At 47.6% G+C, this 19,754-nt stretch overlaps 1 protein-coding gene across 4 annotated transcripts; it reads left to right on the top strand.

Annotated features, from left to right (window-relative positions):
* LOC146342554 (vomeronasal type-2 receptor 26-like) lies at nucleotides 1-18,598 on the top strand. 4 transcript variants are annotated; one of them, XM_084808591.1, is made up of 5 exons: nucleotides 1-270; nucleotides 4,596-5,450; nucleotides 7,392-7,619; nucleotides 16,175-16,301; nucleotides 17,697-18,598. In XM_084808591.1, the coding sequence occupies exons 1-5, from the start codon at nucleotides 127-129 to the stop codon at nucleotides 18,596-18,598; spliced, it is 2,256 nt and encodes a 751-aa protein (XP_084664717.1). In that variant the 5' UTR covers nucleotides 1-126. The 4 variants fall into 4 exon arrangements, with proteins under 4 accessions (XP_084664717.1, XP_084664718.1, XP_084664720.1 ...); XM_084808592.1 differs by lacking the exon at nucleotides 7,392-7,619 and having other exon boundaries at nucleotides 115-270; XM_084808594.1 differs by lacking the exons at nucleotides 1-270; nucleotides 4,596-5,450; nucleotides 7,392-7,619 and adding exons at nucleotides 14,379-14,440; nucleotides 17,152-17,342.
* Nucleotides 18,599-19,754: the final 1,156 nt, after the last annotated feature.

Raw genomic sequence — 19,754 nt, 5'->3', positions numbered from 1 at the left:
CACATCCTGGCCTTGGTATTTGCTGTAAAGGAGATCAATGAAAATCTCTGGATTTTGCCCAATGTCACTTTGGGCTTCAACATCTATGACAGTGAGTTCAGGCCAAGATGGACCTATCTTGCCTCCATGGAACTTCTCTCAACAAAGAATAAATTCATCCCTAACTATAAATGTGATATCCAGAGCAATCCAGTGGCAGTCATTGGGGGACCTGACTCTGAAACCTGTCTAGACATGGCAACCATCTTGTTCATCTACAAGATTCCACAGGTAAGTGAATCATTCACAAACTATTAACACTACTCTTTTTCCCCCTCTTTTGTTTAGATGTGGTTTGGAGCCTTGGCATATGTGAAATAAAGAGACATAACTTGTATAGTTCTTAAAGTTAAATCTTAAAAAGAAAAAAGAAGGGAAGAATATTTCTAGTTTATACTGTCATATAAATGAAAATAATTCAAGAATAGTTGCAGAACTGGTACTCCCATATTCATGTCCAGAGCCATTGATATGAGAATGGTATGCATGTCTATGTTCTATCCGGTCATAGGAGTGCACGAAAGCCACTTACCTGGTCTCGCAGCTTTTCGCGGTGGGGGGGGAGGCACTTCGCTGCTCTCCCCGCGAAGTTCAGGCCGGGGGGAGAGGCTTCCCGCCTCGCCCAGCCGAAATTCAGGCCGGGGAGGAGGCGCCTCGCCTTGCCCGGCCGCGAAATAAAAAGTTAAAAAAAAAAACGCCCCCGTGATAGGCTACGTGACGATTAACGTAGCCTATCATGGCTAGATCTGCAAAGTCAGCCGTGATAGGCTACGTAAATCGTCACGTAGCCTATCACGGGGACTTAAAAAAAAACAACGCGTATGCAAATGGCGGCCCCCATAGGGAGCCGCCATTCGCGTTCCTTATTTGGTCGCTGTAGTCTATGTAAATCTTTACGTAGACTACAGAGAAAATAAGGGCAACGCAAATAGCGTTGCCATTTTCACCGTAGTCTACGTAGGGATGGACGAAAGTCCCTTACCTGATCCTGGAGCTTGCTTCACGGAGGGGGGGAGGAGCTCCATCCCTCCCCCGAAATTCTGGCCAGGGGGGAGGCCCGGTAGTATAGGTCCCGGTAGTCTACATAAAGCTTTACGTAGACTATGGCGAAAATAATTTGCGTTGCCCTTATTTTCGCCGTAGTCTACGGAAATCTTTACTTAAGCTACCGGGACCAAATAAGGAATGCAAATGGCGGCGCCCATGGGCACCGCCATTTGCATACGCGCTTTTTTTTTTTAAAGTCATCCGTGATAGGCTACATGACGATTTACGTAGCCTATCACGGCTGACTTTGCAAATCTAGCTGTGATAGGCTACGTTAATCGTCACGTAGCCTATCACGGGGGCGTGTTTTTTTTTAACTTTTGTTGGAATGGTGGCGGTGGCAGCCGGTCGAAAGACCGGCTGCCGCTCCTGCCCCTGACAAAGACCCGACGAACCGCCGCTGGGACCTGCCGGCGGGAGGGACATTCGGGAAAGGTAAGTCCCATCCCGGGGGGGGTGCGGGGGGGGCGGAGAATTTCTCCCCGAAACTACTTCGGGGGGCCGAACACGTTGGCGCTTGGCCCCCCGAAGTTTCAGGGAGAAATTCTCCACCATCCCTATCCGGTCAGTATGTTCCTTTCTGCTACATTAATGGCAAGAATGACTTCTGTTTGATCATCGAAAGAACATAAGAAGAGTCATGCTGCACCAGACCTAGGGATGTATGAAAATTCCAACACGGATCTCAGGGAGGCTGAATGCCAGCGCATTCGGCCCCCCGAAATCGATGGCAGAACGGCCCGCCCCCCGCCCCCCCCCGGGACGAGACTTACCTTGGGCAGATCTTCCTGGCAGCGGTGGCTCCGGCGACGGCTGCGGCGGCCGGTCTTCCAACCGGCTGCTGCTGCCGCCATTTCCTGGTTAAAAACAACAACAACAAAACTGGGTAGGCTACGTAAATGTTTATTTAGCCTATCACGGCTGACTTTAAAAACAAAAAAAAACCAAACAAACACGCGCCTACGCAAATGGCAGCGGCCATGGCAACGGCCATTTGCGTTCCTTATTTTGGCATGTATCAGTCTACGTAAACATTTACGTAGACTAAGGCGGCAAAAATAAGGGGAACGCAAATAGCTTAGCGTAACGTACGCGCGTTATTTTTTTTTTAAGTCAGCCGTGATAGGCTACGTAAACATTTACGTACCCTATCATGACTGACTGCAGGGACGCAAATGGTGGCGGCTACGGCCGCCGCCATTTGTGTCCCTGCTACTCAGCGGCCGGATGTCCGGCTGCTGGCGGAGCTGGCCGGTTGCTCCGCAGAATCGCTGCGGAACACAGCCAGCCAGCCAGTATTCTGGGGGGGGGAGGAACAGAGCGACTCCCCCCCCAGTGAGGATTCCGGTGGGAGGGACGGAACGCCTCCCCCCCAACCATAAACATAATTCGCAAAAGGTAAGTACCTTTCATACATCCCTATTAAATACTAACAATTGTATTTGGATGTAAGCTTTGGTGGGTTGCTGCCAGTCTCATTAGAAGTGAAGTTCTAGCCAGTCCTGTGAAATGTGAAGTATTATACCCTTTTGAATGTAGGGATGGCAGAGAATTCCACCATGGATTTCGGTGATTTCGGGGTTTCCGCCCCCGAAATCTGTGGCGGAACGGCCTGCCCTCCTGCCCCCCCACGGATCCCCCCCTGGACGAGACTTACCTGGGGCGGGTCTTCTGGGTGGCGGCGGCAGCTCCGGCGGTGGCTTCGGTGGCGGCGGCGGCTGGCCTTCTGACCGGCTGCTGCCACCGTCATTTGCAGGTTTGTTTGTTTTTACAGAGACGTGACAGGCTACGTAAGTTTTTATGTACCCTAAAACGTCTGCGTAAAAAAAAGAAAAAGGCGTACGCGAATGGCAGTGGCTCCAGACACCGCCATTTGCCTTCCTTATTTTGAGCCATCTTAGTCTACGGAAATATTTATGTAGACTAAGACGGCGAAAATAAGGGGAACGCAAACAGCGTAGCCGACGCTATTTGTGTTCCCCTTACTTTCGCCGTCTTAGTCTACGTAAATATTTACGTAGATTAAGATGGCAAAAATAAGGAACACAAATGGTGGCATCCGTAGCCGCCGCCATTTGCGTACCTGGTTTTGGGGTTTTTTTCCCCAGAGCCCTCCGCGGCCGAAAATCCGGCTGCGGACAGCTCTTGCCTGGCTGGGCCTGGCTGGATGCTCCGCAGAGCTGCCGCGGAGCACAGCCGGCCATGCAGGATACTTGGGGGGGAGGAATGGAGTGCCACCCCCCCATCAAGGATTACGGGGGGAGGGATGGAATGCCTCCCCCCCATCAACAGAATCTGTGAAAGGTAAGTGACTTTCGTACATCCCTAACTGAATGTAATTAAGCACTTCCATCCCTATACATTTTAAGTGTTGAAAACCCTTGCAATCCTGTACAACTGGGAAGAACATGAAAGGTACTGTGCTACGGACTCAAAAAGAGAGAAAGAAAGAAAGAAAGAAAGAAAGAAGAAAAAGTGTTACCAAAATTGCAGTGTTTGCTCATATGACTATCACAGAAATACATAATTTTGTGAGCTTATGGGGGAGGATGATCAACACTTTAGCACTGGGACTCAATGAAATCAATGGGCCTCATTGAGTAATTCATGACTAACTCACATTAGTCATGATGAGTTTGGATCCAGAACTGTGTTCATAAGAATATGGCCTCTGTATCATGATAGTGAACTTTACAGCAGAGATGAACTCCTCTGGGGATTCCCTTCACTTGTCTTTAAAAATAGGTGAGATCAGCAACAACATTTGGTGGGATGATTGAATTATATACATGGAATAAGTAGATGAATTTCAGCTGAAAAAGTAGTCAAAGAATTATATGAAGAAGTCATCAAGAGTGTCATTATATGTTTCATTAAAACAGTGTCTCTAGGCAATTGCTTGGGAAATTGTTGTTCAGTTGTTCAGTCACGTCCGACTCTTCGTGACCCCATGGACCATAGCACGCCAGGCCTTCCTGTCCTGTGCTCTCCCCGTAGTGTGCTCAAGTTCATATTCATTGCATCGGTGATGCTACCTAGCCATGTCATCCTCTGCCGTCCCCTTCTCCTTTTGCCTTCAGTCTTTCCCAGCATCAGGGTCTTTTCCAGAGAGTTTTCTCTTCGCAATAGGTGGCCAAAATATTTGAGCTTCAGCTTCAGTATCTGTCCTTCCAATGAGCACTCAGGGTTGATTTCCTTTAGGATTGACTGATTAGACCTCCTTGCAGTCCAGGGGACTCGTACTCCAGCACCACAGTTTGAAAACATCAATTCTTCAGCGCTCAGCCTTCCTCATAGTCCAGCTCTCACAGCCATACGTTACTATTGGGAAAACCATTGCTTTGATTAGATGGACCTTTGTCAGCAAGGTGATGTCTCTGCTTCTTACTGTGCTGTCTAGTTTTGCCATAGCTTTCCTCCCAAGGAGCAAGCGTCTTTTAATTTCATGGCTACAGTTTTTATTTTGGAAATCACTGCTTCCTCTCTTCATTTCCCTTTATTTCCTTTAGCTCACGTATGGTTCTGATCCAATCATGAATAACACACTCCAAGGTGTCTTCTTCCATCAGATGTTCCCCAGTAGTAAGCATCAGTATATGGGGCTTCTCAAGTTATTGCTGCATTTCAATTGGGTATGGATTGGGATCATTTCCCTCGACGATGAAAATGGAGATAGATTTGTACAGAATGTGCTTCCCATATACTCCCAGAATGGTGTCTGCTTTGAGTTCATAGAAAGATGTGCCAAAAAAACTGTTTCCAGTGATACTGCTGATGTGATGTTAGAGTGGTTTCCAATATCTAATGTCATCATGGGGAGCTCTGCCAATGTGGTGGTCGTACATGGTGAAATTCACACTATGATCAGTTTGAGAATTTTTGTCCAACTACCACAATTTGAGGATAAAACAGTCAAGACAAAAGTCTGGATTATGACAGCCCAAATGGATTTCACATCACTTCCCTTACAAAGAAGTTGGGATATAGATTTCATCCATGGTTCTATATCCTTTGCAGTCCATAAGAAGGAGATAGGAGGGTTCCAGAGGTTTCTTCAGATGAGGAACCCCGCCTCAGAAAAAGAAGATGGCTTTATCAGAGACTTCTGGCAATATGCATTTAACTGTTTATTCCCCAGCTCTGATGTAGATATGACAGGTGAGGAAATCTGCACTGGGGATGAGAAGCTGGAGAGCCTTCCTGAGTCTGTTTTTCAAATGAGCATGACTGGCCACAGCTATTGCATGTACAATGCTGTCTATGCTGTGGCACATGCTTTGCACACCATGTATTCATCCAAATTCAAACACAGAGCAATGGTGGATGGCAGGAGGTGGATGCTTAGGAATCAACAACCATGGCAGGTAAGATCCGGAGAACAGAAAGGCAGGACAGCTCATCATTTCTGTGACTGAAAAAAACAGGACCCACAGTGATTAGCAAGCCCTCTCTAGGGATGTCAGAGAATTCTGCCACGGATCTCGGTGAGGCCTAATGCCAGTGCATTTGGCCCCCCGAAATCTGTGGCGGAACGCCCTGCCACCCCCTGCCCCATGCAGATCCCCCCCTGGGATCGGACCTACCTGGGGCGGATGTTCTGGGCAGCAGCAGCTTTGGCGGCAGTGGTGGCAGCTGGTCTTCCGACCGGCTACTGCCACCGCCATTTGCAGTCTGGAGGTTTGTTTGTTTGTTTTGAACACAGATGGGATAGGCTATGTAAAGACTTATGTAGCCTATCGCATCCTTGTTTAAAAAAAAAAACTCATACGCAAATGGCGGCAGCTACGGCCGTTGACATTTGCGTTCCTTATTTTTCGCCGTCTTAGTCTACGTAAATATTTGCGTAGACTATTACGGAGAAAATAAAGGGGAACGCAAATAGCGTAGTGGGCGCTATTTGCATCACTTTTTGATTCGCCGTTTTAGCCCATGTAAATATTTACATTTGTGTTCCTTATTTTTCGCCCTCTTAATCTACGTAAATATTTATGTAGTCTAAAACGGCAAATCAAAAAGGGACGCAAATAGCATCCACTACACTATTTGCATTCCCCTTTATTTTCACCGTAATAGTCTATGTAAATATTTACGTAGACTAAGACGGCGAAAAATAAGGAACGCAAATGTCGATGGCCGTAGCTGCCGCCATTTGTGTACGCGTTTTTTTGTGTTTTTTTTAACACAGAGGCCTCCATGGCCGGAAATCTGGCTGTGGACAGCCCTGGCCTGGTTCTGCCCGGCTGCTCCACGGAGCTGCCGCGGAGCACAGCCGGCCATCGAGGATTCCGGGGGGGAGGACCGGATCTCCTCCCCCCCATCGAAGATTCTGGGGGGAGGGATGGAACGCCTTCCCCCCCCACCATGAACATAATCTGTGGAAAGGTAAGTGACTTTCGTACATCCCTAGCCCTCTCTATTTGAAATCAGGAGTTTCAGTATCTGCTAGATTTCCTAAAGGTTCCATTTTAGAGTCATTTCATTCGGGCTTCTGCACCCATTAAGACCATAGTGGAGGAACCTAATTATTTTTGGTAGTATTTGAGGGTTTCAATTGAGTATTAGTATCCAGGAATATAGCACAAACACCTGGAAGATGGAGGCTTTGCATGTATCATTTCATTTTTATGCCCTATTGCTCCTGTAGGGTTTTTTGTGAGTGTTTTATCCATTCAGACTCCCCCCCCCACCCCTATTAATCATAATGTTACAGTAGATTTTTCAACTTTGTGGTTTAAAGCTTTGTCATCCATGTCCTTGTTGGGTTACCCAACTCATGCCTAGTAGCCAAACCCCACTTTACTTAAAGTTGGTTACAAGGTACCCAGATGGTTTTTAAAGCTGTTTGGGGGAGGCATCTAGGGCAAATGAAGAGTTCCACCAGGGAGCAGCAAAAAGATAAGGGCAAAAAACAGTGGAGCATCCTATTTTTCCTGGTCTCTCTTCCACACAGAAAGTGTGGTGCTTGTCCATGAAAGACAGTTATGTATATTGGATTATGTTTTTGCTGTAAGCTGCTGTATGTATGAAAGTAAATTAGCAGGATAGCAGTACGGTATCAGACCCACTATGCCTAAGTACACTAGTTTTCTGGAGAACATGAGCAGGACAGTACTGTTGTACTCATGCCCTGCTTGTGGGTTTCCTGTGGACTAAATTGGCAATTAGTCTGATCAAGCATGGCTCTTCTTATGTTCCTTATGTAATGATTCATTGCGTTATGAGTAGTATCCTGCATTAATCTTTTGAGGAAAGATTAATCATGGGTTTAAGGAATGTGAACAATTATTACCCTATATTTCTTTTAGCTCCACCATTTTCTGAGAAGTGTCTCATTTAACAACAGTGCTGGGGAAAAGGTTTCCTTCAATCAAAATGGAGAATTAGAAGCGGGATTTGATATTATCAACTGGGTCACATTCCCCAACCAGTCCTTTCTTAAAGTCAAAGTTGGCATGATAGATCCAAAGGCTTCTGCAGACAAAAAGTTCACAATTCATGAAGATGCCATTTTGTGGCCCAAGACTTTTAACCAGGTATGATCCATATGTATTTCAAAATGTATTCAGTAACTCCTAAGTATTTAAAAAGGGAGTCACAGTTCAGATTTCGATACTGTCTCCTTTCCCCCTGTTTCTGTGTTCATTCAGTTCAGAATTTCACTTCAAACTGCAGTTTCCCTGTTTAAATGTTCAAATGGGAAATTTTGAAGCTATACGTATTACACAGCTTTGGAATCTAAGCTGAAGTCTTGTGCACATCCACAGAGAAATTAGGGATGGGATGAAAGTCACTTACCTGGTCCCGCAGCTTGCTTTGTGGTGAGGGGGAGGTGCTCCATCCCTCCCCCTGAAATTTTAGGGGGGGAGGCGCCCCATCCCTCCCCGCTGAAATTCTGGCCCGGGGGGAGCGCCCTGCCTCTCTGGCCGCGAAAGTTCTTCTCCTGCCGGGATGCAAATGGCGGCGGCCATAGCTGCCGCCGTTTGCGCCCCTGGCCTGCAGTCAGCTGTGATAGGCTATGTAAATCTTTATGTAGCCTATCACATTTGTTGTTGTTGTTGTTGTTTTTACTTGGAAATGGCGGCGGTGGCGGCCGGTCGGAAGACCAGCCGCCGCCGCCACTGCACCGCCACCGCACCGCCGCTGGGAGCCGCCACCGCCAGGGACATTTGACCAAGGTAAATCCCATCCCGCGGGGGGTGGCGGGGTGGTGGTGGACCATTTCTCCACCAATTTGGGGGGGCCGAATGCATTGGCATCCGGCCTCCTGGAGATTCGTGGAGAAATTCTCCAACATCCCTAAGAGAAATACATTCCACTAAATAGAGTAGAATGTCCTTCCAAATGACCCCCTATTCGGGTATTATGAATAGCGTTGAAAGTCACCACATGAGCAGGAATTGGGACATGCTGAGTAGCCCTCCCCTATCCCCAGTGCCACATAATATAATAGTTCCTTTGACAGGCTTCCATGCAGTTTAGAACCCTGAACGATCATGGTACCCAATTTCATATGGATGGAGCCCTGATACGATGTGACATTGTGGGGTGAGCTTACCGAACAGCCTCATGCCTACTCACGTGGTGAGTCTCATCACTTTTCAAAATGCCTGAATAGGGATTAAGAATGCATAGGAATGATACAAAAGAGCAACATGATGAAGATGAACTAATATGACCAAAAAGAGAGCCAGTGTAGTGTAGTGCTGAGAGTGACAGACTGGGAACGGAAGATCCCAGTTCTAGTCCCCACTTGGCCATGGAAGCTCACTGGGTGACTTTGGGCCACTCACAGACTCTCAGCCCAACCCACCTCACAAGGTTTGTTGTTGTGAGGATAAAATGGAGAGGAGGAGGAGGATAATGTAAGCTGCCTTGGGTTCCTTGCAAGAGGAAAAAAGGTGGCATAAATGCAATAAATAAATAAATCAAAGGCATCTATGTTGGCTTTTAAGAACGTGTTTTAACCTTATTTGTATAATAACCTGAATTGGCCAACCAGTGTGTCACAAAATAATGTGCAAGATTATTTTGTTTTCTAGAACTCCTCATCTGTCTAGATGGTAAAGAAACCAATTGGGGGTGGGAGGTGTGGTACGAAAAGAAAAGCTGAATGTAGGGATGTACAAAATCTCTACCTGGCTCCTTGCCGGGCAATCCACGGTGGGGGGGAGGCTCTCTGTCCCTCCCCCCGGAATCCTCGATGGGGGGGGAGGTGCTCCCCCTGGAATCCTGCCTGGCCAGCTCCTCTCCACGGCCAAGCCGCGGAGTTGCCAGCCAGCTCCAGCCACCCGCAGCCGGACATTTGGCCGCTGGGCAGCCCTGCAGGGACGCAAATGTGCAGAGTACATCATGAGAAACGCCGGGTTGGATGAATCACAGGTCGGAATTAAGATTGCCGGGAGAATTATCAACAACCTCAGAAATGCAGATGATACCACCCTAATGGCGGAAAGCGAAAAGGATCTAAAGAGCCTCTTGTTGAGGGTGAAAGAGGAGAGTGCAAAAGCTGGTTTGAAACTCAACATTAAAAAAACAAAGATCATGGCATCTGGCCCCATCACTTCCTGACATAAGGAAGGGGAAGAAATGGAAGCAGTGACAGATTTTATTTTCTTGGGCTCCAAGATCACCGCAGACGGTGACTGTAGCCATGAAATTAAAAGACGCTTGCTCCTTGGGAGGAAAGCTATGGCCAACCTAGACAGCATAGTAAGAAGCAGAGACATCACCTTGCCGACAAAGGTCCATCTAATCAAAGCTATGGTTTTCCCAGTAGTAACGTATGGCTGTGTGAGAGCTGGACTATAAGGAAGGCTGAGCGCTGAAGAATTGATGCTTTCGAACTGTGGTGCTGGAGAAGACTCTTACGAGTCCCCTGGACTGCAAGGAGGTCGAACCAGTCCATCCTAAAGGAAATCAACCCTGAGTGCTCATTGGAAGGACAGATACTGAAGCTGAAGCTCAAATATGGGGAAGGAGCCTGGGAAAGGAGGACCAGCCAGCAGCTGCACCGGGTGATACTGAGCCTGAGCCTGCTTCTGCCCCCACCCACAGGTACTTAAGGCGGGGCTGCCAGAGGCAGCGTCTCGGCGTCGTGCCAAGTGCGACGCTAAGTGCGCACTTAGCGTCGCACTTGGAGGCGCGTAGGACCTGAAGACCTACCCACCTGCTTCTCCAGATACACCAGCAGCCACAATACCAGCAGCAAATAGTGGCAGCAGAGGGCAGCAGCTTTAAAGACAAGGGAAAAGGGGCAAACGTGGACTTTATCTGCTCCTTCTTAGCTGCTGTTCTCTTTTATCTCTTTTATCTTTTATATTATTTTAAACTGTTGTGCTATTTATATCTTAACATTTTAATATGTGCCTGGGAGGACTATTGGGCAACTCAGGGAGTCAGAGAGGTGCCACCATAACTGTGGTCACGGGTAGGGGAAGGTATGACGTTGGGGGATTAACAGGCCAGATGAGGAGAAGAGGGGCTAGACACCTTACAGCTGTCCCCTCTTCTGGTTCTTCCCCCAACCTGATGGTTCCTGGCAGCCTTACCAGTCTGCCCTCGGGTCTGGTGGTGCTGCTGCTGAATGCCAGGTCGGTCCAAATTAAAATCTCCCTCATCCATGATTTGATTGTGGATGAGGGGGCTGACCTGGCATGTATTACTGAGACCTGGGTGGGGGAACTGGGAGGGGTCACTCTCTCCCAGCTGTGCCCTCCTGGGTACTCGGTGCAGCACCAACACTGACTTGAGGGTCGGGGAGGGGGGGTTGCCGTGGTCTATAGGAATTCCGTCTCCCTCTCCAGGCTTCCTGCTCATTCGAGCGCAGATCTTGAGTGTTTGTACCTTGTGTTGGGTACCCGGGACAGATTGGGGATTCTGTTGGTGTACCGCCCACCCCGCTGCCCATCAGACTTCCTGCCTGAGCTGACGGAGGTGGTCTCGGACTTGGTGTTGAGGACCTCTAGGATGATGGTCCTGGGGGATCTCAACTTCCATGCCGAGGCTGCTGTATCCAGGGCAGCTCAGGACTTCATGGCCGCCATGACAACCATGGGGCTGTCCCAACATGTCATCGGCCCAACGCATACAAAAGGACACACGCTTGATCTGGTTTTCTCGACTGGGCAGGAGGATGGTGATCTGAAAGTGGAGGAATTAACATCAGTCCCTTTGTCATGGTCAGATCACTTCCTGCTGAGGTTTAGACATCTGGCGGCCTTTCCCCTCTGCAAGGGTGGGGGACCTATTAAAATCGTCCACCCCCAGAGATTAATGGATTCCGATGGATTCCAGAGGGCTCTGGGGGATTTTCCTGCTGGTATGGCTGGTGCTCCTGTCGAAGCCCAGGTCACTTTGTGGAATGCAGAGATGACTTGGGCGGTTGACACGATCGCGCTCAAGCACCCTCTCCCTCTGAGCAGAGCCCAGCCAGCTCCTTGGTATACACCTGAGCTGAGGGCAATGAAGCAAGAGGGGAGACAGCTAGAACGCAGGTGGAGGAAAACTCATGCTGAGTCTGACCGAACACAGGTAAGAGCCCACTATCGAGCCTACTCTGTGGCGGTGAGGGTGGCAAAGAGACAGTTCTTTTCCACCAGCATTGCATCTTCTCAGTGTCATCCGGCGGAGCTTTTCCAAGTGGTTCACGGCCTGTTACATTCTGGGCCAGGGAGAGAGACGGTGGAACCCTCGGTAGCACACTGTGACAAGTATGCACGGCACTTTGAGGATAAAGTCGCTCAGATTCGTCATGGATTGGACACCACCATTAATGCAGTTCCATTGGTAGAGGCATTCAGAGCACCGTCTGGTCCAGTTTTATTGGATGAGTTTCAGTTACTGAGGCCTGAGGATGCAGACAAGGTGCTTGGCCAAGTCTGATCGACCACTTGTGTGCTTGACCCTTGCCCTTCATGGCTTATTAAATCAAACAAGGAGGGGTTGTCCGGCTGGGTCCAGGAGGTTGTAAATTCCTCCTTGAGAGAGGGAGTGGTGCCTGCCGCTTTAAAAGAGGCAGTAATTAGACCACTCCTGAAAAAGCCTAACCTGGACCCAGAGGATGTTAACAATTACAGGCCAGTGGCCAACATCCCCTTCCTGGGCAAGGTGCTTGAGCGGGTGGTTGCAGGACAGTTCCAGACACTGTTGAATGAAACGGATTATCTAGATTCATTTCAATAGGGCTTCAGGCCTGGTTTTGTAATGAAAACTTCCCTGGTCGCCCTGTGGGACGTTCTCTGCTGGGAGAGGGACAGGAGGAGGGCAACCCTGTTCATTCTCCTGGACCTCTCAGCGGCTTTGAATACCATCAACCATGGTAACCTTCTGGATAGGTTGTCTGGGTTAGGAGTAGGAGGCACTGCACTACAGTGGTTCCGCTCCTACTTGGATGGCCGATTCCAGAAGGTGGTGCTGGGGGATTATTGCTCTGTGCCATGGCAATTGTGCCATGGGGTTCCACAGGGCTCTATTTTATCCCCCATGCTGTTTAACATCTACATGAAACCGCTGGGGGAGGTTATCCAGAGGTGTGGGCTGAGGTGCCATCAATATGCAGATGACACCCAGCTCTACCTCTCTTTTACATCAAAACCAGGTGAGGCAGTGACTGTTCTGAATCAGTGCCTGGGCACGGTAATGGACTGGATGAGGGCTAATAAACTGAAACTCAATCCAGACAAGACGGAGGTACTGTTAGTGGGTGGTTCGTCTGCCCGGCTAGGTAATATTCAACCTGTTCTGGAGGGGATTGCACTCCCCCTAAAGGATCAGGTTCGTAGTTCGGGGGTGCTCTTGGATCCTGAACTGTCACTTGAGGCACAGGTGAACTCAGTGGCATGGAGCACTTTTTATCAGCTTAGGCTGGTATACCAACTACGCCCTTATCTGGACAGAGATAGCCTTGCTACAGTTATCCATGCTCTGATAACTTCTCGTCTGGATTACTGCAATGCGTTATACGTGGGGCTGCCTTTGAAAACGGTCCGGAAACTTCAGCTGGTCCAAAATAGGGCAGCAAGATTGTTAACAGGGACTGGCCTGCGAGCTCATATTACGCCAGTACTTTCCCAGCTGCAGTGGCTGCCAGTCCATTTCCGGGTCCAATTCAAAGTGCTGGTGTTAACATTCAAAGCCCTTAACGGCTTGGGGCCAGGTTACCTGAAGGATCGCCTCCTCCCATATGTGCCTGCCCGGACCCTAAGATCATCATCAGCGGCCCTTCTCTGTGAGCCCCTGCCAAAGGAAGTGAGGCGGGTGGCTACTAGGAGGAGGGCTTTTTCTGCTGTGGCACCCCGGCTCTGGAATGAGCTCCCTTGTGAGGTTCTCCTGGCACCTACATTGTATTCCTTTCGGCACCAGGTGAAGACCTTTTTATTTTCCCAGGCATTTTAGCATTTTAGCTTTCTAGACTTCTAGCTTTGCTGTTTTAAATCTGTATTTTATATCCCTGCACTGCTGCTAGGTTTTATTCTGGTTGTAATGTTATACTATGGTTTTAATGTTCTGTATATTTTAAATTGTTTTATTGCATGTTGCTTGGATTTAATTTTGTGACGTGCCCAGAGTGCTTTGGCTATTGGGTGGTATAGAAATAAATAAATAAATAAATAAATAAATAAATAAATAAATATTTCGGCCACCTAATGCGAAGAGAAAACTCTCTGGAAAAGACCCTGATGCTGGGAAAGACTGAAGGCAAAAGGAGAAGGGGACGGCAGAGGATGACATGGCTAGATAGCATCACTGATGCAATGAATATGGACTTGAGCATGCTCCGGGAGAGAACGCAGGACAGGAAGGCCTGGCATGCTATGGTACATGGGATGACGAAGAGTCAGACACGACTGAATGACTGAACAACAACAACAAGTGAGCCGTGATAGGCTACGTAAATATTTACATAGCCTATCAGGGCTGGGAGAAAAACCCCAGCGTACGCAAATGGTGGTAGCCACTGCCATTTGTGTACGCTGGGGTTTTTTTCCCTGTGCCATGATAGGCTACGTAAGAATTTACGTAGCCTATCATGGCTCACTACAGGGACACAAATGGCAGCAGCTACTGCCATTTGCATATGCTGGGTTTTTTCCCCCATGCCATGATAGGCTACAGAAGTATTTAGGTAAGTATTTACATAGCCTATTATGGCATGAGGAAAAACCCAGCATACGCAAATGGTGGTAGCCGCCTCCATTTGCGTACGCTGGGGTTTCCCCCCCCACCACCGTGATAGGCTACATAAATACTTACGTAGCATATCACAGCCTCCACAGGGATTCACTTCCTTGAGCAGAGGAAGTGAATGGCGGCTGCAGGATGGCCACCATTCGCAAAGCAGCATGGACGGGAGCAGGTAAATGCTCCGTTTCATGCACCTTTCGTGGGGTGGGGGCAGCGGGGACTTCGTTCCGCGCGCTTTTCGTTGGTTGGGGGGTAGAGGCTTTGTACTGCGATGGATTTCGGGGGGGCGAATGCATTGGCATTCAGCCTCACTGAGATCCGTCATGGAATTCTCTGACATCTCTAGTAGCTGAATGATGAAGCCATGGAGTCTGCATTTAGTCACTATCAGCAAGCTTACCCATCACATACTTTATTTATTATCTCACCTCATGTAGACGTCTGTAGAACTCAAAAGGCTGCATACTGTCTTGTGATGTTTTGGTTGGGCTAATGAAACCATTGCCCTAATATGGATAGTATAACCAAGCTGACTGACAGTTTGCATCAAACAAAACTTCTGTATTAATGTATTGTTTTGCCATGGCTAAGATATGGACTAACCCTTTTGCTGGTGGACATATTTACCCAGAATCTATGTTACAGCTAGGCTAAGTTTTTTCACCAAAACAGAAATAAAAGTGATGGGTTTTGCCATCTGTGAATAGGGTGGAGAATATTGGAGGAAACTGTGGGTCCAGTTTTAATATTGTTTACTCTTATTTTAATATAACTGAAGGAAGGAATGAGCTTCTCGCCTGTTCCTTCCAGTCTTCCTTGTTTATCCCATTGGATCCACTAATGTAAGCCAAGAATAGGGTTCCATCAATTGTGGAGCTTCAAGTTGCCTATTACGTTTTGAGTACTTGTTGTTGCTATATCAACATCAATCCCATTTAAACCTGGTGATTGGCCAAGGAGGGACAAACATCTAGGGATGGTGGAGAATTCCGCAACGGATTCCAGTGAGGCCAGATTCTGTAGAATCCGGCCCCCCGGAATCCATGGTGGAACGGCCTCCTGCCCCCATCCTGCAGAATCCCCTTGGATGGCACTTACTTGGGGCGGATGCGGCGGCGGCGGTGGTGGTCCCGGAGGCGGAGGTGGTTCCGGCAGTGGCTCCGGCGGTGGCTCCGGCGGCGGCGGCTGGTCTCCTGGCTGGCTGCGGCTGGGCTGTTGCTGCCACCATTGCTGTCCTTCGAGCTGTGATAGGCTATGCAAGAATTTACGTGGCCTATCACGGCTAACCCCCCCCCCAAAAAAACCAGCATACGCAAATGGCGGCGGCTATGGCGGCCACCATTTGCGTTCTCTATTTTCACCGTTCTAGCCTACATAAATATTTCTGTAGGCAATTATGGCGAAAAAAAAGGGAACCGCAAATAGCGCCCACTATGCTATTTGCGGTTCCCTTTTTTCGCCATAATTGCCTAAGTAAATATTTGCCTACGTAGCCGCTGCCATTTGCGTATGCCGGGTTTTTTTGGGGGGGCATGCCGTGATAGGCTATGTAAATTCTTACATAGCCCATCACGGCAGTCTGGAAGGATGCAAATGGTGGCCGCTACGGTGGGCGCAGCAGCCCATCCGCGGCTGGAAGTCCAGCTGTGGACGGCCCCGCCTGGATGCTCTGTGGAGCCGTGGTGGAGCAGAGCCAGCTGGGCAGGATTCCAGGGGGGAGGACCAGATCGCCTCCCCCCCATTGAGGATTCCAGGGGGAGGGACAGAGCGCCTCCCCCCCCAGCGGATGCCCCAACCGGAACAGTTAAGAGATTCATACATCCTTACAAACACCCAAGACATATGTTTGTTTGTTTGTTTGTTTGTTTAGAAAGTTATAGCATCCTTCTCTTTTGTTTATGGACAGGCACATCCCTTGTCTTTGTGTAATGACAATTGCCACCTGGGTTATAGCAAGAAAAAGAAGGAAGGGGAGCCATTTTGCTGCTATGATTGCATTCCATGTCCAGAAGGGAAGATTTCAAACCAGAAGGGTAAGATATGTCATGCATGGAACTTCTCAAATATATTGGCTGTCCTCCCTAATTTCTCAAAGGTTTGAAATAGTTATTCAAAGTTTACTATACATGATGCTTTCTCGTATGGGAATAGAGTCTGATATAACCAATGAAGCCTATGAGCTCTTGTGCTATTGCACCTTTATTGGGAAAAAGGATATATAAAATGTGTTCCAGATAACAATGAGATTCTGATAGGTCTATGTTTGTAATATTAAACCATGACTAGTGTGTTGCACTTAGGGATGTCAGAGAATTTTGCCACGGACCTCAGTGAGGCCAAATGCCAGTGCATTCGGTCCCCCGAGATCTGTGGCGGAACGGCCTGCCATCCCCCACCCCCCGCAGATCCCCCGCGGGACAAGACTTACCTGCGGCGGATGTTCCAGGCAGCGGCAGCTCCGGTGGCGGCTTCGGCGGCTGGTCTTCCTACTGGCTGCCGCCGCCACCATTTGCAGTCTGCCTTGTTGTTTTTTTTTTTGTTGTTACAGAGACGTGATAGGCTACGTAAAGATTTACGTAGCCTATCACATCCCGGTTAAAAAACAAACAAACAGCGTACGCAAATGGCAGCAGCTATGGTCGCTGCCATTTGCGTTCCTTATTTTTCGCTGTCTTAGTCTACATAAATATTTACGTAGACTATTACAGCGAATCAAAAAGGGATGCAAATAGCACCCACTACGCTATTTGCGTTCCCCTTTATTTTTCCCGTAATAGTCTATGTAAATATTTACATAGACTAAGACAGCGAAAAATAAGGAATGCAAATGGCTGTGGCTGTAGCCGCCATTTGTGTACGCCTCTTTTTTTTTTTTTTACCCAGCAGTCACCGCGGCTGGAAATCCAGCTGCAGAAGGCCCTGGCCTGGCCGGCTGCTCCGTGGAGTTGCCGCGGAGCAGAGCCGGCCATCAAGGATTCTGGGGGGGGAGGACCGCATTGCCTCCCCCCCATCGAGGATTCCGGGGGGAGGGACAGAATGCCTCGCCCCCTACCATGAACAGAATCCGCGAAAAGGTAAGTCACTTTTGTACATCCCTAGTTGCACTAACTAATGATGTTATAATTTATTTTCTACGAACACTACTACTATTACTACTACTTCTACTACTACCACTACTGCTACTACTACTATTTAGCCCTTACAGTGTACCTAAAATGTCTAAGATCAATACATAAAAAGAAAGTTAACCTAGTCCCTGCCCTGAAGCTCACAGTTTAATAGACAATATGAAATGGAAAAAATAGAATGGGGAGGGAAGAGGAAAGTAAAGAAATACTTATCTGGCCAAAGGTGGTCTCCCCCTTACAATGATATTCCTTGTTGGAAGCCATGACTGCATATATATTGTACTTATTTCTTTGTTTCAGACATGGATAACTGCTTAGAATGTCCAGAAGATCAGTATCCAAACAAGGTCCAAGATCAATGCATTCCCAAAGATATAACCTTCCTGTCCTTTGAAGAATCTTTGGGCATCAGTTTGGCTGTTTTTTCTCTTTCTTTTTCATTTATTTCAGCTTTGCTGCTTGGGATCTTCATGAAACACCATGAGACTCCCATAGTCAAAGCTAACAACAGGAACATTACCTACACTCTTCTCATCTCCCTATTACTATCCTTTCTTTGTGCTTTGCTATTCATCGGTCGACCTGAGAAGGTGATGTGTCTCCTCCGACAAACCGCTTTTGGTATCCTCTTTTCACTGGCAGTTTCTTGTGTATTAGCTAAAACCATTACAGTGCTTTTAGCTTTCATGGCTACCAAGCCAGGATCCAGGATGAGAAAATGGGTGGGGAAAAGACTGGCATCCTCTATAGTTCTTTCCTGCTTCCTTATTCAAGTTACTATTTGTACTGTGTGGCTCTCAACCTCTCCCCCATTCCCAGAGTTTGACATGCACTCCATGACTAAAGAAATTATACTGGAATGTAATGAAGGTTCAGCTGTCATGTTCTACTCCGTCCTGGGCTTTATGGGCCTGTTGGCGATTGTCAGCTTTGCTTTGGCTTTCCAAGCCAGGAAGTTACCTGACAGTTTTAATGAAGCCAAGTTCATCACCTTCAGCATGTTGGTCTTTTGCAGTGTCTGGGTATCCTTTGTTCCAACCTACCTGAGCACCAAGGGGAAATACATGGTGGCTGTGGAGGTCTTCTCGATCCTGGCCTCCAGTGTTGGTTTATTAAGCTGCATCTTTTCCCCAAAATGTTATATCATTTTGAGGAGGCCAGAATTGAACAATAAGGACCAGCTAATAAGAAGAAAGAATTAAAGCATCAAAAGATCTTTGGCTCCAATCCTAAGGCTGCCATTACTACATCTCAATCTAAGCAACAATGTTGTTGCACGAGAGATATACCCCCCCCCCAAAGAAATGGGTTTACGTACGGGATGATCCATTTGTTTCACTGCTCCTTGATCCATCTTTTTCACTGGAAGTATAATTTGCTTCCTTTCTAAAAGTGTGCCTTTTATCAATTTTTGGTTGTATACCAGCTGATATCATACCTGGGCTCAGTTATTGCCTTAACTGGGCCCTGGTGCGCTCAGGGCCCACACTAACCAGATTCAAGGATACCAATATGACTCAAGTCCACTTGTGTGAAAGAATGATAGAGTTTATTGATGGAAAATAGATGCAGATAAAATAATAATAATAATAATAAAAGAAAGCTTACACATACCCTTAACTCTCGGTTCAGCAGCTCCGGTTCCGAGGGGAGCAACAGGCACCATCTCACAGGGCTGGTTATCTCAGTGGTGCACCTTCCCCGTCTCAGACAAGAACCAATCTGCTCAGGATTTAAAAGGTTTGTCTCATCATTTAGATCAAACTGTCAGAAAACACATAGACATACTACTCCCCTCACCCAGAAAGAGAAAGGGGGGGGGTGCTTTCTCTCTTGGCAGCAAAATACATTTCTCACAATAAAGAAACAAACATCCCTCATCAGTTAGAAGGTACACAGTGTGAAGAACAACTACTGTGCATTGTTTTAGCTTCTGTTAGTAGCAAAAAAGAAAAAAAGAAAAGAAAAAAGTGGCCTTCGCTGTGAATACAGCTATGAGAACCAACTCTAAAATCATGAAAATTGCCAGTGGCTCTAGCAAATTAGCGTGCGCATGCTGTTAAACACTGGATTAAATACTGCATATGACTCTGGGCAAATCCACACCTGACTGCCCATCATTCTTCCAAAACCAAATCTAAAACAGTTATCCAGACTCCTATGACCTCCAGGATGACAATATATGTGAGACTGAGATTATAGTATATGTATGCCTGCCTATGAAGATAGTTCAGAAGCTGAAGTAAATGCAGAATGTGGTTAAATTACCAACTGAGCGGTATGATCATACTGTGGCTGTACTATACCAACTATACTAACTCAGCCCATTTCTGGGACCAATTAAAAGGACTGGTTTTG

Source organism: Heloderma suspectum, chromosome 6 (assembly GCF_057233095.1).
Source record: "Heloderma suspectum isolate Gila_16-S chromosome 6, 16-S_ref, whole genome shotgun sequence".
NCBI lineage: Eukaryota > Metazoa > Chordata > Lepidosauria > Squamata > Helodermatidae > Heloderma > Heloderma suspectum.
Note: the sequence above shows the minus strand (reverse complement) of the source record. Positions and strands in the feature narration are given on the sequence as shown.

Bases quoted from the DNA above. Each gene is read 5' to 3' on its own strand.
- LOC146342554 (XM_084808591.1), top strand. From the start codon at position 127: ATGGAACTTCTCTCAACAAAGAATAAATTCATCCCTAACTATAAATGT. The intron at 7,620-16,174 runs GTATGATCCATA...GTTTATGGACAG, and splicing joins GGCCCAAGACTTTTAACCAG to GCACATCCCTTGTCTTTGTG. The intron at 16,302-17,696 runs GTAAGATATGTC...TCTTTGTTTCAG, and splicing joins GAAGATTTCAAACCAGAAGG to ACATGGATAACTGCTTAGAA.